This window comes from Diachasmimorpha longicaudata, chromosome 10, assembly GCF_034640455.1.
Source record: "Diachasmimorpha longicaudata isolate KC_UGA_2023 chromosome 10, iyDiaLong2, whole genome shotgun sequence".
NCBI classification, from domain to species: Eukaryota; Metazoa; Arthropoda; class Insecta; order Hymenoptera; family Braconidae; genus Diachasmimorpha; species Diachasmimorpha longicaudata.
Window position 1 is genome coordinate 1,527,098 of NC_087234.1, and position 23,022 is coordinate 1,550,119.

The 23,022-nt window shown below is 33.9% G+C and overlaps 3 protein-coding genes across 4 annotated transcripts; 2 read left to right on the forward strand and 1 right to left on the reverse strand.

Moving 5' to 3' along the window:
- Positions 1-5,764: 5,764 nt before the first annotated feature.
- LOC135166644 (adenylosuccinate synthetase) lies at positions 5,765-14,326 on the forward strand. Its single transcript, XM_064129112.1, has 6 exons — positions 5,765-6,181; positions 9,162-9,264; positions 10,419-10,782; positions 12,758-13,150; positions 13,690-13,946; positions 14,026-14,326. The coding sequence occupies exons 1-6, from the start codon at positions 5,987-5,989 to the stop codon at positions 14,073-14,075; spliced, it is 1,362 nt and encodes a 453-aa protein (XP_063985182.1). The 5' UTR covers positions 5,765-5,986; the 3' UTR covers positions 14,076-14,326.
- A 158-nt stretch (positions 14,327-14,484) lies between these two features.
- Positions 14,485-18,073, reverse strand: LOC135166649 (homeobox protein engrailed-2b). Of its 2 annotated transcripts, XM_064129122.1 has the most exons (3): positions 18,014-18,073; positions 17,783-17,883; positions 14,485-17,708 (listed from the first exon to the last, which is right to left on the reverse strand). In XM_064129122.1, exon 3 carries the CDS (start codon positions 15,826-15,828, stop codon positions 15,229-15,231), a length of 600 nt encoding a protein of 199 aa, XP_063985192.1. In that variant the 5' UTR covers positions 15,829-17,708; positions 17,783-17,883; positions 18,014-18,073; the 3' UTR covers positions 14,485-15,228. The 2 variants fall into 2 exon arrangements, with proteins under 2 accessions (XP_063985192.1, XP_063985191.1); XM_064129121.1 differs by having other exon boundaries at positions 14,485-17,883.
- An 822-nt stretch (positions 18,074-18,895) lies between these two features.
- On the forward strand, positions 18,896-23,022 carry LOC135166650 (translationally-controlled tumor protein homolog). Its single transcript, XM_064129123.1, has 5 exons — positions 18,896-19,052; positions 19,344-19,414; positions 20,629-20,816; positions 21,240-21,529; positions 22,653-23,022. Exons 1-4 carry the CDS (start codon positions 19,025-19,027, stop codon positions 21,469-21,471), a joined length of 519 nt encoding a protein of 172 aa, XP_063985193.1. The 5' UTR covers positions 18,896-19,024; the 3' UTR covers positions 21,472-21,529; positions 22,653-23,022.

The window sequence follows — 23,022 nt, forward strand, 5'->3', positions numbered from 1 at the left end:
TTATTTACTTGAAGAACGCCAAATACTAGATCTTCGTGCACTTAATAGTTGAAAACTTCCAAAATAGTAAGAATCGCTAGTATTGACTGCTTGGATTGGTTCACAATGATGAATAACTTTATATCTAAATAACTGGTATTTAGTATTTTCAACGAGAAAATAAAATTATTTTGTATTGGAATTAACTGATGAAATATGGACTTATGGATTATTGTGATAATTTCTAGTTGAACAGGAATCGATGAGCCACTAATGAATTTTTATTAATAGAGTAATGAGTCTTTAAAATTTTGGATGTATTTAATCATTAATTTGGAATTGGTGATTGTGTCAGAACAATTGAAGAGATTGAGTAAAATTAAATTTGTAAACTTTGTAAATACATTTTGTTGAAATATTGCAAATTGTTATTTACGAATATAGAGAAATATTTAATAAATATGACGTATTTTTCCGCAATTCGGGAGCAAATAGGGCTGGTAGTTTTTGAGATAATAAGGAGCAGAGTTTTACAGATAAGGGGAGGTATTGCAGAAACTAATCATCTAATTTCGTTAATTTTAAATACCAAATTTTATTATTGTGGACCTAAAATAAATGAAATCTCAAATTTTTTTTTTAATCATGGTTGAATTACGGCGCACACAAACAATTTCAGGAAATAATAAATAATCCGTATTTCACGAAAAGATTTTAAATTATAGACTTAAATTATAGATTTGCGACTTACATGCAGTTCCAGCAGCCGTCACAACCGCCACCACTTTTGCAATAATTTGTGATTGTTTGGCACTATTCATCATTATATTCTTTCTCTCAACAGTAAAATATTTTGACCGATTCCAATCATCTTCCATGAAAGCAAATATTTCTTGAATTTGTTCATCGAAAAGTTTGCATATGAAGACTTTGGTAGTAACTAATTCGAAAAAAATGGTGATGAATAACTGATAGGTTCCGTCATTTTTCCATTCTATGACGTACGATTTCGTCGTCAGGAGAACTAAGAAAATTAAAACAGGCACTGCAATATAGTGAATGGTCCGTTTTCCGCGATATGCGAAGGGCCAAATTCCGATGATTTTCATCGATATTCGAGAGTACTTGATCTCCTCATCGAAATCAATTTCCGGACTTGTTTCGCTGCTCTCAGATTTGCAATTGGTCAGCGCAATGAACTCTCGGAAACAAACGACTTCTTTGAGTCGACCACAGAAATTCATTTTATATTTCCAAATTGATCGGATACATTGAGTTTTTTTTTCAGAATACACTTCCGATACACTTCTGAACTATGTTCCCTTCATCAAGAACTTTCAAACAACTGAGTTCCGACGAGGATATCGTGGAGATTCGTTGAATGTGAATAATGCCTGACAATAATTATAGACTCCCAGGGAAAGAAGTACTGAAAAATATAGGGTACGTTGATAATTATTTAACGTCACTACTAATTCAGGAATCAACGACAGGGCTTACGACCCCATTGAATTGAAATTAATGTAGGGTAATACGTTCGACTTTAATTATCTATGAGGTATTCCATGTCACATCGGTTGACCCATCAGCCTCACATTTTCCCAAGTGAGCAAGGACTTTTAAGGGGGTACTCTCACGTGAACGCATACATTTTACCCCTTTTTAGGAAATTTTTTTTTATGTGACAACAAAATTCAATCATTTTAGTTTTTTAATATATTTTTATTTGTATTTTGAAATGTACAAAAAAAATTTTTTTTTTCGTTTTTTACTTTTTTAATATATTTTTTTTTTTAAATCAAAGTAGTCCCCAACAAAAAAAAGTAGTTCACTGGTCATGGTGATAGCGGCTGTTCATGTTGTCTGAGATAAAAAAAATCGAATGGATTATTATTCAGTAGTTCTGCGGCTATCGTCCCTACCAAATATAATCAATTTCATTAAAAAAAAAAAAATGTCGAACTTCAAAAAAAAGTCACGAAAATCTTGTTTTTTTTTCGTTAAAAATCGTTTAAAAAAAATATGAAAATATTTTCGAAAATAAACAATTCTGGTAGGGACGATAACTATAAATGAGTAGAAGAACATATGTAAATTTTAAAGCAATCGGTTGAATACTTTTTTTTCTAGGACCATGAGAGTTTCAGAAAATGATGATTCGAGAAAAATGCGTTTAAAGTTTAAAGCCTGGTAGACAGTCGCTTACGACACGTCGGCGACTATGAGCTGTAACTTATCAAAGACTATGAATTTCGGTCTGAATTTTTCACAGCATGTTTTCAATAGGTTTTACTGTCAAAATATAAAAAAATAAAAATCGATTTTTCGAAGTGATTGCATGAGAGTACCCCCTTAAGGTATAGAAAGCTTAAGCTTTTCTCCTGTCACTTTGACAATGGACAGACAGAATGTTATTTGAGATAGTTACTAATAATAATAAAAGCAAGGACAATGATAACTGCAGAACAATTTTATGCAATATTATTTTATTAATAATTGATGATGCGATAACAATTGTTGTTCTCCTATTGTCAATTCTGAATATTTTTTTGATTATTCTCTCAAAATTTGAAAATGAAAAATTAATTGATGAGTATTTTAACAGTTTTGAAGAAAATATACGGATTTTAAGAATTTCTGGAGTCATAAAAAAATCGGAATTTTTCCTAGATTATTTTTTTCATCCCAATTTCAACCAATCAAATGGTGGCATTTCCCGTCACGTGGTACAAGTAAGAGAGTTTTACTTCGGATATTTTTCGGATATTTCCCTGTTTGTTGCTAAGCAATGAAAATATCCGATAAACAATTTGTACGCGTTTCAAACCCCAAAACTGTCATTACAAAAAATCAAGTTCAAAGACTTTACCTCGACATGAGCAGATTTGGAGGAGAATCCTTGGAGATTATTGATCAAAAAATTAAAAATAATGTTCCTAATAATACAGTGAAGACAAAAGCCACAATTTGGAAACAATTCTCTGCATTTTGTGCAGACAGAAAATATACGCTGGAGAAGCCACAACGCCGAGTGAAAAACCATACTATATGACGTGAAATGCCACACATTTAATTGTTTGAAATTGGAATGAAAAAAATAATCCAGCCAAATACCCCTCGACCTTCAAAATTAATCGGATATTTCCCTCCAGTTTCCCTGCGTAGCACCGATCGGGATAAGATTCGCAGAAAAACCCTCGCGCTTCGCGCTCGGGTTTTTTAACCTGCGAACCTTATCCCTCTCGTTGCTACGCAACGAAACTCTCGGGAAATATCCGATAATTTTGAAGGTCTTGGGGTATTACTACTGAGCAGATCACGTTTCTCTTCTTTTGTGCTCCCTAATCGCAGGCTTATATTTTACCGATGTTTCGATTCTCTAATTTCGATGGCAAGTTGTCTAAAGTGTTATGAAACGTAAAGAAATGATGTTTCGAGATCATATCTATGTGTATGTGCTGGAAAATTCGAAAGTTTACAGATTTATTTTGAGAAAATGCAACATGAAGACGGGAATATTTGTTGCTAAAAATCATCAACTTTAACCCATAATCTAGCGTCAATAAATGGTCGATCACTATCCGATAGCTAGCCGATCCTGTCTATCAATTGCGCAAAGATCGAGTTGACCTTAACTACTTCCCTGGGTGCACAGCCAGACATCTCACTTAAGTCATCAAAATCCTAGTCTTTCCCAAATGGTGAAACTACTTTCCCAAATATCCTCAATAGATTCCCAAACAAATAAGCATAACTAGAATGTATAATTAATTTGTGATTGTGCTAGGTACACCGTTCTGTATTTTTCGCATTTTCGCATCGTATTTTTTATCGCATTTTTTCCAACCATTCTCAAGAATTCCACCTGATTTTCCAGGATGGGTCTAAAATAGGTACATCCGCAAAGAATGGTACAGGAAGTGGCGGCCATTTTCCCCAGAAGTTTTGGGGGTAGGGCCATCTAGAATCACTGTAGGGAACTGAAAAAGAGAATTTCTTTACCTGTTGTGAAAATTACCGATCGGAGAAAAGAATGCGAATGTCCTCTATCATAATTTCATTGTAATACAAAATTTTTATGTTTTATAGATGGCGATAGTAATCCAATAATCATCTTTCAACGTTCTGTCAAGGGATGCTCAACGTAAAATACTAACGAGAATGTGCATGGAAGCTACATGCCCCGTTTTTTTCAAATAATTAATTAATTGTTAATGAATTAATTTATTGTATCGATGATGGTTATTCACTCTTTGAACTTAATCAGATATTTTTTTCGCAGTGCTCTATAATATTTCTTCTTGTTACGGTTAATTATATATAATCGAATGTACAACTATTTATTTATTATTTTGTTAAATTTTAAATTACATCACCGGTAATTTAGGTTGGTCCAATTATATATAACTAACCGTAACAATAAGAAATATTATAGAGCACTGCGAAAAAAAAATTTCTGATTAAGTTCAAAGAGTGAATAACCATCATCGATACAATAAATTAATTCATTAACAATTAATTAATTATTTGAAAAAAACGGGGCATATAGCTTCCATGCACATTCTCGTTAGTATTTTAGGTTGAGCATCCCTTGACAGAACGTTGAAAGATGATTATTGGATTACTATCGCCATCTATAAAACATAAAAATTATGTGTTACAATAAAATTATGATAGAGGACATTCGCATTCTTTTCCCCGATCGGTAATTTTCACAACAGGTAAAGAAATTCTCTTTTTCAGTTCCCTACAGTGATTCTAGATGGCCCTACCCCCGAAACTTCTGGGGAAAATGGCCGCCACTTCCTGTACCATTCTTTGCGGCTGTACCTATTTTAGGGATGGGTCTAAAACTGTTTAATAATAAAAAAAAACGAATGGTTTCTTGATTCATGATTTCAAAGAAACTCGGAAATGAGAATTATCTGCAGTAAGATAGGGATTAAGAATTATTTGCAATTAAAAGCGGGCAGACACCCCAGCATTGCGTGTGGCGCCCTGCCTCGTCTGGGGTGAGGTACTACGATCCTGCTGGCGTCACTAACACCCCCAGAACTGAGCCTCTACTTCAGTCAATCCTCTTTGGTTTAGTGCGTCAGTTCAGAGATCCCCTATAATCCCTGGTCAGTTCTTCGGTCTTAAACCCCTTTTCCCCAAAGAGGATAGACCAAAGTAGAGGCTCAGTTCTGGGGGTTTGACTGACGCCAGTTTCTCCACGTTACCGACACGATTTCACCCCCGAGGAGACGGGGCGCCACGAGTCCTACTGGGGTATCTGCATATCGGCCAAGCGGGGGGGCTCCGTTCGTACTTGTTCAACTGTACAAATGATCAACTGTACACAAAATTTTCAGACGGTGAGAGTACCACTGTGAAGGGATTCAACTGTCGAGAGAAAAAGCTAGGCTGTACATGTGGACCCAGCGCCACATGTACAGCCTAGCTTTTTAGAATTTTAGAATTTTCAAACGGTGCTCTCACCGTTTGAAAATTCTGTGTACAGTTGATCATTTGTACAGTTGAACAAGTACGAACGGAGCCCCCCCGCTTGGCCGATATGCAGATACCCCAGTAGGACTCGTGGCGCCCCGTCTCCTCGGGGGTGAAATCGTGTCGGTAACGTGGAGAAACTGGCGTCAGTCAAACCCCCACAACTGAGCCTCTACTTTGGTCTATCCTCTTTGCTTTTCCCTCTGCAGACTCCTCCCGACGCCATTAGATGTCGCCATTTCCCTTATCGCACGTTAAATTTCCGGTTGAATAATGACGGCGCTGCCAAGATCCCGTGATTCCTCAGGCGAGTGCGACGCGGGGGTTCAACGAGGCACGTTCTCGTGTCCATTTTTTTTTTCCTCTGAAAATTGCCAACCCCATTTACGGAGTGTCTTCATCTCTTCTGGGTTGTAAAATCGCCCCTCAGGTCCAACAAAACCCACCATCACGACAATTAAAAATCTCGAGTTAATTATCTCGGGTGCAAAGTGAAATAAAATCGAAAATTGTAATCATGTCCGCGTGTCCGAGACTTCAGCAGGCGAATGGTGATGGTAATTTGTCATCACCTAGGAAAAAACAGAGGACAACAATTACCACAGATGAATCGAAGGTCACGGTTGTACTTGGAGCACAATGGGGCGATGAGGGAAAAGGCAAGGTTGTGGATATGCTCGCTGACGATGCTGATGTTGTCTGCCGGTGTCAGGTAAGATTTTCTTGTGCTCCGAAACGAGAACAAAATGTATTGCCCAACAAAAGTTCTTTTCTCGTATTGCTTAGCTGTAGATATCGAGTTTCTATGGTTTCGATCAAAGAGGAAGTCAATCCTCTTCGGTTTCGATTGCCAATTTGTTGATTTTCTGATGAACCCAACGAATAAGGATTTTTTTTGGGGGAAAAGAAATTTTGGGGGACTGAGATCATCATCATTTTCTCACATTGCGATGAAGCACTGATTATTGAAGTCCAAACTTATTCGAAATGTGTTCATAAAATATATTTCCAACCTTCTCTTTTTTTGGTACAATAAAATTTTCGTATCTGTTTCTTCCTCCAACACTGAAACTCAGTGTTTTTTACTTTTTCATTATTTTTCCGGCATCATAAAAGCAGTTGTGTGCTTGCAGTTGTGAAATGAAAAACTGATCATTTTTTGTTACCACTATTTTTATATTGAGACTGAATGTGAAACTTGTAGGAAATTCTCACATGTGAAGCATGCCAACTGGACATGTAATTAGATTTTTGCGATTATGTGGGAGTTTATTCGCATCAAATTACTCTTTCCTATTAATTCTTGTCCATTGTTCTATTTAGATGTATTTCGCCATGATTTTTACAACGTGTGTGTTGTAACAAATGTGAAATAGATGGGGTGGGGAGTGGAGGCAGGCCTTGAGCGTTGATTTTGAGAACAGTTATTATTTTTAGAGTTTCCAATGGCTTCAGAACCTGCCAATTGTCAGCGCCAACATGTAGAATTTGTTTACCGGTAGAAAAATCTTCACTTTGGTGCATTTGGGAAAAAATTTATTGAGGAATATGTCTTCACTCGTATCAAGAAATTCAGTTGTAGATTGGTGTATTGGCTTATGCAGAATTGGATTCTCAAACAATTTTTTATGAGTATCTGAAAATATGAGAGAGATGGCATGTTTCGTCATTATGTGTTCCTTATAGCGTTGGGCAGAAGAGTATTTTATAAATACGAAGAATTTGAATGTTTTCCACCTGTCCTACAAAGCATTTGAATACTTTCTAAGTAACGAGTTATCTGAATATCTCGTGTGTTACATGTGCGAAGTAATTAGGTATTTGAGTATTTCCTATTTACCACCAGCCAAAATCCTAAATATTTTGTTATTTAATCTTTCGTTATGCACGAAATACTAAATTTTCTAGTATTCACCATTTAGAGGCGTATCTAAATACTTTCGGACAAATCATCTTCTCCAAATTTTTTGAATATTAATAACATTATTTTTGGGAATGCCAGAGAAAAAAGTAAACGGCAGAGTTTCTGTTTACACGCGAACACAATTCGCAAATTACTCATTGAATTTAATACACCATTATCATCATCACGTGTCAGTTATGAGCAAATTATTCAATTTACCATATTTCAACAAAATGTATCAATGTACAAAATTAAAATTAAAGACTAAAAATTTACAATTTCATTAAATTTTATTCCATCTCATGAATTGTATTGAAAGGACCATCAATTCTAAGTGAACTGTTAACCACTCATTACTTTGTTGGGCCATTAGTGGCTCATAAGACCCAGTGACAATTTTTAAACAATTTTACTAACGTGTTTTCTCAATATAAATTAAAACGTACTTCTCAAAGGACAGATTTTTTCAATGTAATGCGCTCGTTATAGATCCTTGAGGCGAATAATCGTAAATGTCTCCTGCTCATTAACGTACTTGATTTATGACCGATTGTCTTGGGAAAATTACCACACTTAATGCGTCGACTTAGTAAAATCTGCAATTCAATGATAATCAATCATCGTATGACGAAGCCGTAACTGCACTTTGATTCGACGAATGAAAATTGAGTGACAAAAAATTGGCATTGGGACTCGAGGAGAAAGGATAAACTGTTAAATACAAATTCACTTTAGCTGATTAATTTCTGTTATCTGGGACTCGCGTAAATGATAACGTAGTGCGAGACATTAACGATTTTTATGAAGTGATACCGAGAAGGCACCAGTAGTCGCACGATTAAAAAATGTCAAGTCGTAAAGTGCATTTTTCTAGTAATTTATGGGACTAATAGCGAAAAAAATGAATTTGCAGGAAGTTTGAAGGTCTTGGGGATGGGAAAATACCCAGGAATTCGAGATTAAATTTATTTATTAGGGAAAACTTAAGTGGGAAAATAAAGAAGTCGATCGATCTTGATATTTTCCACGTTCGAACTAACGAATTATCGGAATAGTTTGTATTTTTCAGGTGCAAAGTAATTAAGTATTCGCCAGTCAAAATACTAAATATTTTGTTATTTAATACTCATACATTTCTGAATATCAAGGAAAAAGTATTCAGTATTTCGTATAAAACTAAATAATTTATTATTTACTTATTATCTAGTATTCAATGTTTGGTACATCACTAAATACTAAATAAAAAATTATAAATAAAAACTGAATAATAATAATTAATTAATGATGTTTAATTACTGCGATGTATGTAATAAATTATTAAGTACTTAGGAATGCACTAAACACTAAATTTTCGAATAGTTAGTAGTTAATACCAGGTATTTAGCTACAAAGTCTTCAGGTGCGACGTGAGCTCAAACTGATCGTTCTGAGAGTCAGATTGAACCACGACACTAGCTACAAAGTTATTCATTATTCAGAAGCTTTGAAGTATTAAGTACACGAATATTTAGTTATTGTCGTTTTTTAAGGAAGTAAGCATTGCGGTATCTAATATTTTCATTGTTTTTAATATCAAATATTTCAATATGGAGTTTTTTCATTGATTATAAATACTAAATGCTTCAATATTCAATACTCAAACAAGTATTTTAATAAAATTGAACTTAACCCGTCACACCCGATATTGATGAAAACTTTAAACTAATGAAAAAAAAGTGGTTTACGTGTCCTAAATACCCATAACTGCACGAGTACTGGTACTTATAGTAATATAATTTCTTTCTGTTAGGGAGGAAATAATGCTGGACATACGGTGGTCGTTGATGGAGTCCCGTTCTTCTTTCATCTGTTGCCTAGTGGAATCATCAATCCAAAATGCAAGTCTGTTCTAGGTGAGATTTTTTAATAAAATGTTTGCATGCTCTTCTATTTGCGCATAATGTTGTTTTTGTGGATAATCAATTTTGTCATTCGCTGGAAAGAAATTCATTGTTTTACTTTATCAAAATACAACAATCATTATTTTTGCTACTAAATTCTTACTCGATAGAGAAATTAACTGTGTCAAATTATCAAAATGGAATAATCTTTATTTAATACAATAATTTTTGCGGCTAAATTATGTATATGTTGAACAGTTATTCTGTGTATAATTTCCTTCATTCACTGATATTTCACCATTTTTTTCATTTTCTTTAATTGAGTAAGAATCCATTTCCAATTAAGTTGACTTTAGATATAGCTTTGACTAGTTTTTGATGAATGTCCCAGAAATTAACACTAACTGCAAATATTTTCTCATGACCTATTTTGTAGAGTCGATTGAGGATTCTAAAAGAGGCTATGACGAAATTTCTTTCATCTCGTCAAAATTCTGAGTTATTCGTCAAATTCTCGTCTATAACTAAAATCCTCTAAACTCGATTCACCGCTTTTACAATGATGAAGATAAATTTTGTTTACATGTACTTCAATAAGTTTGAATGAAGTTGCGAAAACCTTGACTTCGATCCATGAAAAATTCAAATTTTTCAATCATTATCGTAATAGTGCCATCAACCAATTTAGCTATCGTCGTCATTTTTAATTGCGACTTAATAGTGATATTAAAAAATCTAGTCAACTTCGTTTATAATAAACAAGGATAATATAATCATTCCGTTTTTCTGTGATACTCTCAAACAGTTATAAAAATAATTGTTTGCCTGATATTTTTATTCCATAACAAGATTGTCTTGCAGCGCAATAGCGCTAATTAATCGCAAACGTTATTGTTCTAGTATTAATTAATTACGGAGCTCTTCATTCCCACGATAATCAGACAGTTATCCGTTCGCAATAATTTTCCATTCCACTTGGACTTTGCAATAATATTATAATCGATAAAATACTCAGAAATCTCAAGTCAATTACGAGATATAACTGCTATAAATAAAATTCAAGAAGTCGCCTGACAAATCTCATTACTCAAGCATCGATCAAACTTAGAATAAAAATTATTACTAACGATAAATAAACTTCACTGGAATATCTCCGATTGTTTCAGGAAATGGAGTAGTCATTCATTTGCCGGGATTGTTCGAGGAACTTGAGCAAAATGAGGCGAAGGGCCTCAAGGACTGGCAGGACAGATTGATCATCTCCGATCGTGCTCACATTGTCTTCGACTTTCATCAGCAAGTTGATGGCATGCAGGAGCTGGAGAAAGGCACACAGTCACTTGGAACAACGAAGAAAGGCATTGGCCCTACCTATTCGAGTAAAGCTACCAGAAATGGACTGAGAATTGGAGATCTTCTCGGGGATTTCGATAAATTTTCGGAAAAATTCAAGACTCTGGTACTGCAGTATCAAAGAATGTTTCCATCACTTCAGGTTGATGTCAACTCGGAATTGGAGCGGTATAAGAGGTAAATTATATTATCAACGGTAATAGTAGATCATGGAATGTTCGCTGGATTACGATGTATTAAATTGCGAAATATTAAACTATTGAATTTGCTTTCCATAAGCAAAAGACGCCGTTTCAAGTTTATCTTCGATACCTCTGATAGAGATCATGTTTTTATACTGGTTCAAGTGCTCAATATTGGAGTGTTTTGTCTTTATAACCGAGGCAAAAGACTAAATATCACAATCTACAGTAAGAAAAAAATGGAAAATATTAAATACCGAAATACTTATCTACTTGATGAACACCAAATACTAAATATTCATATACTTAATGCTTGAAAGCTTCCTAAACAGTAAATATCGGTAGTATTTGCTACTTGAATTGGTTCTAAATAATAAATAACTTACCACCATACCTAGTATTTAGTAATTTCAACATGAAAACAAAGTTGATCTGTATTCTAATTAACTGATCAAAGGTGCGCTTATGGATTTTTATGATAATTTCCGATTAAAAATGAATCAATCAGTTACTACTGGACTTTTATTAAAAGAGTAATGAATCTTTAAAATTCAAGAGGTTTTTAATGATCAATTTAGAATTGATGACAGTTTCAAGGCAACTCGGGCAATTGCGTAAAATTAAATCACAATTATAAATTCTTCGATGTTAACTCTCATCATTGATACATTTTGGCCCATTAAATTTAATGAGTAAACTACGATTCGTCCCATACGTGTTCAATATGAGTAATTGTGTTCGCGTAAAAATAGAAAATCCTGCAGTTCACTTTTTTTCTGGGATTTCCAAAAATAATATTAATACTTAAAAAAGAGATGTTCCGTTAAATGAAAATATGGAAAAATCACTTAGCATTGGATTATGGATAGGGATTGTCTCAATAATGTAGAAACGATTTAACTATTGTTGGATACCGGAGTAAACGTACTCGTTTTTGATAGTCCACAAAAATAAAAGAAGTTTATTCGCTTGTCTGGGAGTACAATTTGTTGAGACAACCAGTTGTGTGCAAAGGTGTTCGAAAAGTGAGGTCTACAAAATATATTTGGGAGGTTTGAGGGATGACCATGTGATTACTATTAGAGGATTGGAGTAGGGGTAGAGAGTGGATGTATGAGCCTGAGGATCAGGAAGGGTCTTGAGTGGGACTCTTCGCAGGAAAATCTTTTAAATGAGGCTTGTTTATTGGGGAGAAAGTTAGAATAGTTTTAGGATAGGATTTTGCTTTTAACGGCTTAAGGTTTTAATTATAAGGTTGTAAGGAGAGGAAAAATATGGTTCTAAGACTGGAATTTTGGGGTGTACAACACTATTAACTTTAATTCTTTATTATCGTACACAGAAGGTATATCTTTCTGGTATGATGTCTCCAGGCAGATCAACTGAATCTTATTGACCAAAGATTTGACACTCTAGACCCATTTGACAAAAGGCCCTTGTTCATTAATTCCTGTCTGTTTTTTCTCTGGTTCTATTTATTAAAACGATCCTAAACATTTCGGGACTGTTTGGAGAAAAAGTATAAAACGATAACATACTGGACTGAAAACAGTTATACACAGACCATTCTTTTTCGTCCAGACATATCAAGCATTCTCAATACTCAGTCAAAAAATATTTAAAGACTTTTTCAAATATTAAGTATTCGAAAATTTAGTATTTAGTTTTATACGAAATGCTGAATCATTTTTTTACATGACATTTGGAGATTTATCAGGTATTAATAAGTAACAAAATATTTAGCATTTTGATCGATGATGAATCCAAAATACTCAAATACATCGAAATACCTTCTACAAAATATGTCAATATTCAGAATATTCATCGATTAGAAAGACTTATTACTGCAATATTCAGTACTTAAACGAATATCTGAATTATTAAATTATCTATTTAATTATTAACTTCAAATTAGTTTTTAAATTGAGCTGAAATCATTCCGTTATCATGTTTTCTTCTTTTATTCGAAGTTATGCTGAACGTGTGAGACCACTCGTGAAAGAAACAGTTTACTACCTCAACGGCGCTCTTAAGTCCGGCCAAAAGGTCCTCGTGGAGGGAGCCAACGCTGCCATGCTGGACATTGATTTTGGTACTTACCCCTACGTAACGAGTTCAAATTGCAGTATTGGAGGAGTTATCACTGGTCTGGGATTACCACCTAACACCATCGGAGAGACTATCGGTGTTGTCAAGGCTTATACGACAAGAGTTGGTGATGGACCTTTTCCAACAGAACTAACAGATTCTACTGGTGAAATTTTGCAGACTCGTGGAAGGGAAATTGGAGTTACAACGCGCAGGAAAAGACGGTGCGGCTGGTTAGATCTGGCTTTACTCAAGTTCACCACTATGGTTAACGGGTAAATATCTTTAAAGCTTTTTTTTTAAGTTGGTCGTTGATTTCATAAAATGCTGGTCACATAACGTAAATATGATGATAGTTATTTTTTAGTTATTTTTTAAATTTATTCCTGAATGAATAAATGATGTCACGCTGACGGAAATATCATCAATTTCCATAGGAAAACCTACACTAGAGACACCGCGAGACATTTTTTTTTGGTTTTAGTTATATGTATTTTTGTCTCATTTGCTATCTTTGGAAAATAGTTGATTGATTATTTACTATTTATTTGGAGAAGAGTACATTTGTGGGGAAAAATAACAAAAATATAAAAATCAATAAATTAATCTGTACTACGAGTTTTTTTCCCATTTTCATCCCCTCCCCCTCCTCCAATTTTTTCTCGCAATACTTACGTTTTATTACGGACTAATGATATAAATAAATATAAAAATAATTACGTTATATGCAATACATAAGTCTCCCTGAATGGTTTTTAAAAATAATTTCATGTCTCGCCTATAACTGAAATATTTCTGCTTTTACTTGTTTCAGATATACCGCACTGTGCTTAACTAAATTGGACATACTGGATACACTTCCTGAGTTGAAGATATGCACTGGTTATCGTCTCAATGGAAAAGAAATTGAACATTTTCCAAGTACAGCATCGGATCTTGCAAAGGTCGAGCCGATTTATGAAACGATTGAGGGCTGGAAATCAACAACAGAGGGTGTTCGTTCCCTCGACAAATTACCCGTGAATGCTCGCAAGTTTGTGAGAATAATTGAGGAAAATTTAAATATTCCAGGTAAGACAAATCAAATAAATCACTATTTTTTAATTTATATAAATGTTTTAAATGTTCTGGTACGATTTTTCTATTTCAGTTAAATGGGTTGGTGTTGGTGCTGGAAGAGAGAGTGTCATTGCTCTCTGACGATTTAAATTAATTAGAGAATTATCTGAGCGCACCATTTTCTGTGTATTAATAAGAATAATTAATGTATTGTTGATTGTTAGAAGCTGATGCGCACAAAATCATGAAAAGAAATAACTGTATGAAAATATTGAAAGAACAATTTCTGTAAAATGCTTGTAACCAATTATTTAGTTTGTTCAGTCTGAACTCATTAATTTAATTTGCAAATTTTACCAATCAGTTGTAATTATAAAAAAATGATCATCACATTTGTATGCTGTTGAATAATTTTTTTCCACACCTAAACATTGACTTAATCAATAAGAAATATAGAAATATAAAAATTTCTCTTGGAAGATGATGGTAAATATAAGAGAAGAACTAAAAAAAATCATAATTAATTGATTTAAACTAATAAAGTTTAATTAAAAATCAAGTTGAATTTAAAACGATTTATTTCGAGGGAACTGAATTGAAGTGAGTTGACTGCAGCATAAATACTTGGAATTATTCGTTTATTCACTCCTTATTAAATTTATTCTTGTCTTATATAAAATAATTTGATATAAACTCACAAAATTATTTGGCTGTCACTCTATTTATTTAGTGAATACTTAAATTATTCGATACCCTGTTCTCCCGTCGATCCATCGCCGGTCAATATTGACACTAAATTTCAACTCGAATCTGGGGCAGCCCCAGATTCCCCGCCGGGAATTCTGGCTCCGGAATTTCTTCTCGGTTGCCTCGAAAGTCTGCACCTCGTTTAGTGAAGCCACTAATGATCACTACAACTCCAGTTCCCCACAAACGTTCAACGTTGAATCATCACCCCGAGATAAATGCACTTTATCGTTTTTCTCACATGAATCCACCAGCATCAGCCTATGGTCCTGATGATCACCAGGCACCTACTTCTGATGATCGACCGTGACAACATAAAGATCATTATCATAATCAAATGAATCATTATCAACATGCGATAATTCCTGTCCTTTTTCAATGTCTGGCGATGATTTTGGACGATCTGAGAGGATTCTCGCAATACTGAAGTCACTTTTTCGTCTCGCGTGCGACATCGACATGTCCGCAGGACCAACTAACATCTTCAAAAATCCTTATCCATCATATATCCTGGACCACGAACTCTTTTCCCTGTTACTCTACCATTTTAGTGAATACTTAAACTACTCGATACCCTGTTCTCCCGCCGATCCCTCGCCCGTCGATTTTGAAACCAAATTTTCACTCGACTCTGGGGGAGCCCCAGGTTCCCCGCCAGCTGTAGAACATCCTTCCGCGTAAGATACGGCCCACTCTTGTATTTATTCTCGAGTACCTCCAGTTGAAAGGACGTAAAAGGTATTCTAGGATGTGTAGCTGGTCTTCTCTTGCAATTTCTGGCTCCAGAAGTTCTTCTCGGTAGCCTCGGGGGTCTGTACCTCGTGCAGTGAAGCCACTGAAGATCACTCTGCAACTTTAATTCCCCGCAAACGTTCAAATTTGAATCATCATCCCGAGATAAATGCACTTTATCGTTTTTTTCACAGGAATTCACGAGCATCAGCCGATGATCGTGCTGATCATCACGAGAAGTCTCCTTCTGGTGATCAACCGTGACAACATCAAGATCATCATCACTATCAAATGAATCACTATCAGCATTCGATAATTCCTCTCCTTTTTCAACCTGCGACGATGATTTTGGATCATCTGAGAGGATTCTCGCAATACTGAAGTCACTTTTTCGTCTCGTGTACGACTCCGACATGTTCGCAGGATCAACTGAAATCTCCAAAGGCCCTTAGCCATTATATCGTGGACCAGTAACTTTTTTTCTCCCTGTTACTGTATCTATTTAGTGAATTGAGAAATTAAACGCCTAGTTGCACACCCCCTAGATGGCTATCGCATTACACATTTGCCACTGGGCTTTACCACAAATTTTCACCCCCCCAGAGCCCCTCTCGCCCCTTTTGATACCTGTCCATTGTTGTATGCTCTTATACCAGTGTATTATATCAACGGGAATCTTTCATCCCTCGGTGCAATAACAACAATGTAATTGATACCACTGGCGGTTGTTTTTTTTTTCCTTCTAGAGTTTTGGATTGAGGGGATTCGAGTGGAGAACGTGATGGGCCAGATGTCCTGGATGCAGTCTTCCGGGAGTAATTTAAAAGCCACAGGGGTCAACTAATCCGGTAATAAGTATATCGTATGTTGGGTAAACAGATGAGGAGAGCAGTTTTCATTATTTTGGGGGGATTTAGTTATTGGATGGTGGGGGTATTAGGGAAGGAAGAATATGATCTGTGGTAATTATTTATTGATAAGAATATGGGGAGCTGGAGATTATTGATGACGTGAATATTTTTCGATTGCATTTAGTCAGAAATTCATGTTAAGAGGAGGATTTTTGTAATGTAATTGTTGATCATTTTTGGGTCTGATTGAAAGCATTGGAATCGATGAGCTTTTAATTTTGTTTGAGTTATGGAGGTTGGTCTAAAACAGCGTTGGATAGAAGAGTATTTGATAGATACGAAGTTTTTAAATAGTTTCGAACTTGATATTATTGACCTTATAAGCAACAAATCATGAATATGAATATTTTGTATTATAAATAGTGATATAATTTTAAAGTACTTGAGTACTTCAGTCTTTTGTATTTAGCACCAGTGAAAATGCTAAACATTTTGTGATTGAATACTTGATACGTCTTAAACTAGTAAATAAAAAAAAATTTAGTATTTGGTGTGAAACTCCATAGCAAATATTTTATCATTTTATATTTAGTTGTGCAATAAATACTGAATTTTCAAACACTTAACATTTGAAGACGTGTTTTTGGACGTTCTGACAAATGTTTTCTACGTTTGAATTTGATAAACCGTCTCTTTTTCTTATATTATCAATAGGATTTTTGAAAATGCCAGAAACAAATTGAACTACTGAATTTTCTGTTCGTACGTGAAGACAATGGATCACGTTGAAAGTGTATCAAACAATTGGCAAATTATTCGTTAGACTTAATTCGTCATTGTCATCATTAGCATCCGTCAGTTATTCGTAAATTCTTGAATTTACAATATTTCAACAAAATGTTTCAATTTATACAATCAAAGGCTAAAAATTTATAATTGTGATTTAATTTTACTCAATTTCACGAATAGTTATGAAACGAGCGTCAAGGCTAAGTTAAAGATGAAATACATCTTAAATATTAAAGACTCATTACTCTGTTAATAAAAGTCCATTAATCGTTCATTGATTCATTTTTAACTAGAAATTATCATAAAAATCCGTAAGTCAACATTTCATCAATTCATTTCAATGCAGATTAACTTTTGTTTTCATTTTGAAAATAATAAACATCAGGCATTTAGATATGAAGTTATTCATTATTTAGAACAATTCAAGTATTAATGAATACTTAGAGCACTTAAACCAGCATTTACATAAAATTATACCTGAGTATGCCAAACATTGGTCTGAAATGTGAGACTCCGAAATTTGGGGACCGGTTGGGGGATGATTTTTTTGTAAATTTGATAATTAAACAGAAAATCGTTCCAAAAAATCTGAAACTTTCTCCCTTTGTTGATGTAACTTGAGACTAGCTCGGTGCCAAAGTCCAGCTTGATGCATCTATTAGTGTTTCACCAATAGTCATTTGTTTTTTAACGTTTTCTCGCGAATATCTCAAATCAAGCTTTTTTTACCTCTAATGATCGAAATTCCAGATTTCAATCTTTGACTGCAACAGCAATGTTAATTTTCCCATAAACCGCTGTATGAAGTTCTCATTATTTACCTTTTGTTTCTGAAACAGAGAAAAGATAATTGAATTGATAAAAAAATTACAATTCCAAATGTGATCGAATTTTCTAGAAATTTTGTGTAGTTGTCGATAATCATTGAATTCACCAAAGGGGTAGGGCTACTTCAAGTACCTGAGGAAACCTGATATCCACAAACCGCAGTCCATTTTTAAAAAGACATCCTGATAAGTCAGGTCCCCCCTGTATCGACTATTTCATTGAGGATCCACGACCCCCCCCCCATTTAATTAGCAGGCAAATCATGTATTTTTCAACGTAACTTATTTGTATCGCTTGGGAATTATTCGTGATGATTTAAGAATGGAATTTTATTATTTGGGAACCAATTATTTATGTATAATTAATTTTTATCTTTAGGGCATATAGTTAGCAGGCAGAATGTTTAAATATTGAGTTTAAAAAACCGAATATGCCTGAACCGATGGGAAATGATTTGGGAAGTACAAACAATATCACTCTTTTCATTATTGAAAGGACACTGGTAATTTCATAAAATTTCACACCAGTAATCAGCATAAAATGCAAAGCAACTAATTTTCTCGAAGTCCTGAAGTATATACAAGTTCGACAGCTGATCGAGAGATGCTTGCAAACCTTGCAAACACCAACACCACACAGTTGAGCCGTGATCGGGGTGTTCGCAAATAAAACGCAAATAAAACATGAGAATTATGTTTGGATGGTAATTATCACTTTCCAAATTTGTCGATGATATTTTTCATACTTCTCAAATCATATCCCATCGGTTCAGGCATATTCGGTTTTTTCAACTCAATATTTAATCCTTCTGCCTGCTAACTATATACCCTAAAAATAAAAATTAATTATACATAAACAATTAATTCCCAAATAATAAAATTCCATTCCTAAATCATCACGAATAATTTCCAAGCGATACAAATAAGTTACATTGAAAAATACATAATTTGCGCGCCAACCATATTGTCGTTGAGGATCCGCCCATTAGGGCGGAAGTGCATATAGCCATGAAGATGCGCACTCGACGTCGACAGTGCTCCTTCTTCACTTCACAGTCGTCCGTGTCCTTTTCCGGTTCGCTCGTTGTAGTGGCTGTGTCTTATTTAGTTTTAGCTGTAACATAATCTATTCCCATCTTCCAAAATGAAGATCTATAAGGATATTTTCACTGGTGCGTATCATTTCACACATTTCTACGTCATTTTTTCATGTATATTTTTGGTGATTGTTGTTTCTGTCGCAATATACAGTAAATTGCAAAATCCAGATTGACAATCGCAGTGACACTTATTCACCCTCTCTCCTGTCAGAATTCACTTGGGATTTCATATTTGCTCTTTCATCCTCGATACATTTATTTTTTACGATATTTTTTGGCAGAGAAGATCTACGAAGACGTTTTTTTTATAATAGGGTAACGAACATAACCTATTAATTTAACATTCTCTATTTTGATTTCCAGGTGACGAGATGTTCTCGGACACTTACAAAATTAAATTGATTGACGACGTGTTGTACGAAGTTTATGGCAAGGTAAGTTAACATGAACTATTCAGAGATTTTTTTATTATTGATTAATTATGTTTTTGTCTGTCTGGATCACCCAGCCATTCGCATTCCTGTGCGTTGAGTTAGTTGAAAGTCGAAACATTTTAATAATCAATTAAACTAGGGAGCCATTTGCACGGGAAAATCACTATCAATTTTTGACGAATATTTGGAAATTTATTGGGGTGGCGTTGTGTATATTAGAGGTTAACCAAGTTAATTACTAATTTGCATTGTCTTAAAGATTAAAGATCGTCTCGAGGATCTTATGTATATATTTCAGTCTTATGGATATATTTCAAAATATATTCTTCAAATGATAATAATTATCCTTCAGAAGTTTACAAACAATGAACAAAGCAGATCGTTCAGGCGATAATAGCAAAGATGTGTTATCAACACTAAGTCTTCTGTCACTGGTTTTTGGAAAATGACAAAAAATAATTGGCCATTGAATCAAAATTTAAATACTCCATACATAGACTTTACTATGTCTCGGGAATATATCCTTGTGAATTTATAATCTCCCACAACACGTATTTCTTATAATATTTGGGAAAAAGGGCTTGAAACTTTGATCTGGGGCCCTGAGGACTCTGACCTTTAAGAAAGGTAAACTCTCCATAAACTCAAATCATGAGGACATTGTCACGGGATTCTTGACCATAAAATTATTTAATTATCAATTAAATTGGGTGAATGAGTCGTTTTCTTTTCGTACATAAGACGAAAAAGGTCCAATTATTTTTACATTTAATATAGTTTTAAATTTAGGAAGAAAGAAAAAAACAACATTTAATGACGATAATAATTTTAAAAATAGTATTTTTCATTTGTTTTGGAAATCCTTGTCGAGAATTCAATTTTTCCCACATCAACAATTGATTTTTCTTGTTTGGGAAATTCGAATAATTAATTTATTCTGCTAAACGAAAAATCCAAATATTTTCTAATTATTAAATTCATAATTACGTGATGGCAGTAGACTATTCTCACGAATTTCAAACCTATTATCATACCTCGTACATAGAGTCACAAGGGTCAGCAATTGATTCATTCGACTCTGAATACCTCATGATTTTTTCCTGATATACAAACGTTAGAGCGACTGAAAAAATTGATGAAAATTTTCGGCAGAATGACACATTATTTGATTGTTCTCCACCATTTCTGGATTATTCATTATGTAATTGTTTCAGTTGGTGACCCGTAAAGCTGGAGAAATTCAGATCGAGGGTTTCAATCCCTCAGCGGAGGAAGCTGATGAAGGTACAGAGGAAGGAGTTGAGTCTGGGGTCGATGTTGTGCTGAATCACAGATTGGCAGAAACTTACGCCTTTGGAGACAAGAAATCTTATACTCTTTACCTTAAAGACTTTATGAAGAAGTGAGTAACAATATTCATAAAATTAATCAATAACTGTTATTTCAATCATCGTTTTTAATATTCTGCTCTTTTAAAGGACACGTCATTTGTTTATGTGCACTTCAAGGATTGTGTTCTCCTTGAATTTTATTTTATTTTTTCACTGTAACATCTCATGGATGCAAAATTATGGAAAATTTATAGACTTGTTTGACTACGATTCGTTTTGAAGAGTCCCAGCTATTGCAGTACTTCCCCTTTGAGTCTAAAAATTTGAAGATTATTGTTAATCATTTATTTAATATTAATGTTCCCGAAATCGACTGATTCTTTAATTATTCAATTTTTCGTTCCTTCATCCTGAATTATTTTCATTATAGAAATTTCATTTTTTTGTCCTTTTCGTTTTTATAACCACTGCTTCATGTATTGTTTTGTTTTCAGATTGGTAGCTAAATTGGAGGAAAAATCACCAGATCAGGTTGATGTTTTCAAAACCAACATGAACAAAGTAATGAAGGAAATCCTCGGAAGATTTAAGGAACTTCAGTTCTTCACCGGTGAATCCATGGACATCGATGGACTCGTTGGTCTCATGGAATATCGTGAAATCGATGGTGTCTCAACTCCAGTACTCATGTTCTTCAAACACGGTCTTGAGGAAGAGAAATTCTAAATTAAACAATAATTCATTAGATATTCAACAAATTATTGGATAACGAAATAAAAATTTTGTAAGTTGATAAATTGCTTAACGTTAATTTTACATGTCTTTTAATGATAGCGTCTATCTATCGACGTTTTCATTGCCCAGACGTGTGATAAAATTTGGTAATAAAATTCCCGGACTGATTATTTTATCAGACCGTCTAGATTAACCGAACATTTCAGTAAAATTTACGAGGAAAAATTTTCTCAGATTTTTTACTGTTGAATTATTGCGGCAAATGGAGAAAGATTTTATGAGAAATTTTTCTGAATAATTTTATGAGCCACTAAACAAACATGATTCTGAATGCAGCAGACTCTGAGCTCTTTTCAAAGGAAAGAATTGAAATAAATAGATCGTCATTTTGTCTATGTTCTTAACATCATCAATTATTTTAATTCGATGATTATTCGGATAAATTCGAGCATTTTTCATTTGATTTGTGCAAATCACACTATACAAAATGCTACACAAAATCCTCTAAGAAAAGTTTTCCATTGAATAAATAATATCTAGCAGATCGAACAAAGACCCATTTAACCAGAGAATTTTTCATTCTTCACGATTTATTCTCTGAAACTTCTGACAGAAACTACAAATATTGCTTGACAAAATACTAAATAATCTCATAATACTAAATAATAAAATATTTAGTATTTAATTTTGCACTCAATAGTCAATCCTTTTTACTTGGTCTTCAAAGATGTGTCAAGAATTAAATAACAAAATATTTAATACTTTGATTGGTTGTCAATACAAAATACTCAAATACTTAATTACCTTACACGCATAAATTACAAATTTAGAATGCGAAGAATATCAAGTACGAAGCTATTTGAACACGTCGTATTTATAAAAAAAACTTTTCTGCCTAACGCTGCTCAAATTTTTTTCTCAATTTTTGGAGACAAAAAAATTTGAGTGATCCATTTGATGAAGATCCTTCATAGATACAACAACGTGAATTAGAAAAAATAGGAAAATTCGAAAAATTATCAGTTTTATACCACACTCAGTGAGTAATTTCTGTCTGTGATCAGTGCTTGTGTAAAAAAAATCTGAACATAGTCATTCATCAAAACATTGATTTCAACGATAAATATAAAAACTCAAATTTTGTTTTCTTAAAGTTTTTTCTTTTTTTTCAGATAAATCCGGAATCAAGACTGTACCTTTGCTTCCCGCGTGCTGGGAATAATCAGTGTCCAACGAATTCACGCAATTTAATTTATAGCCAATGATTATTTTTGATTTTGTACTTTTTTTTTAACCAATTTGTGAATGTACATAAAAATTCAATCAACCCATTGTCAATGATAATGAATGTAACAGAACGAATTGTCTAATACCGGAGATATTTTCGATTATTTATTAATTCAGAATAGATCGAAGGAGCAGATGGAGATAGATGTGAGCAAGATCCAGATGTTGAAGATTTGAAATGATGGAATGAAATAAAATTGTTTTCGTGAGCCCAATTAATCCATTTCAATCAATAAAAATGTTTTCATAAGTGAA

Coding starts and splice junctions, on each gene's coding strand:
- LOC135166649 (XM_064129122.1), bottom strand. CDS start 15,828: ATGTCGGAGTCGTACACGAGACGAAAAAGTGACTTCAGTATTGCGAGA.
- LOC135166644 (XM_064129112.1), top strand. CDS start 5,987: ATGTCCGCGTGTCCGAGACTTCAGCAGGCGAATGGTGATGGTAATTTG. Junction 10,783..12,757: donor GAATTGGAGCGGTATAAGAG/GTAAATTATATT, acceptor TTTTATTCGAAG/TTATGCTGAACGTGTGAGAC. Junction 13,151..13,689: donor TTCACCACTATGGTTAACGG/GTAAATATCTTT, acceptor TACTTGTTTCAG/ATATACCGCACTGTGCTTAA.
- LOC135166650 (XM_064129123.1), top strand. CDS start 19,025: ATGAAGATCTATAAGGATATTTTCACTG. Junction 19,053..19,343: donor CTATAAGGATATTTTCACTG/GTGCGTATCATT, acceptor TTTGATTTCCAG/GTGACGAGATGTTCTCGGAC. Junction 19,415..20,628: donor TGTACGAAGTTTATGGCAAG/GTAAGTTAACAT, acceptor TAATTGTTTCAG/TTGGTGACCCGTAAAGCTGG.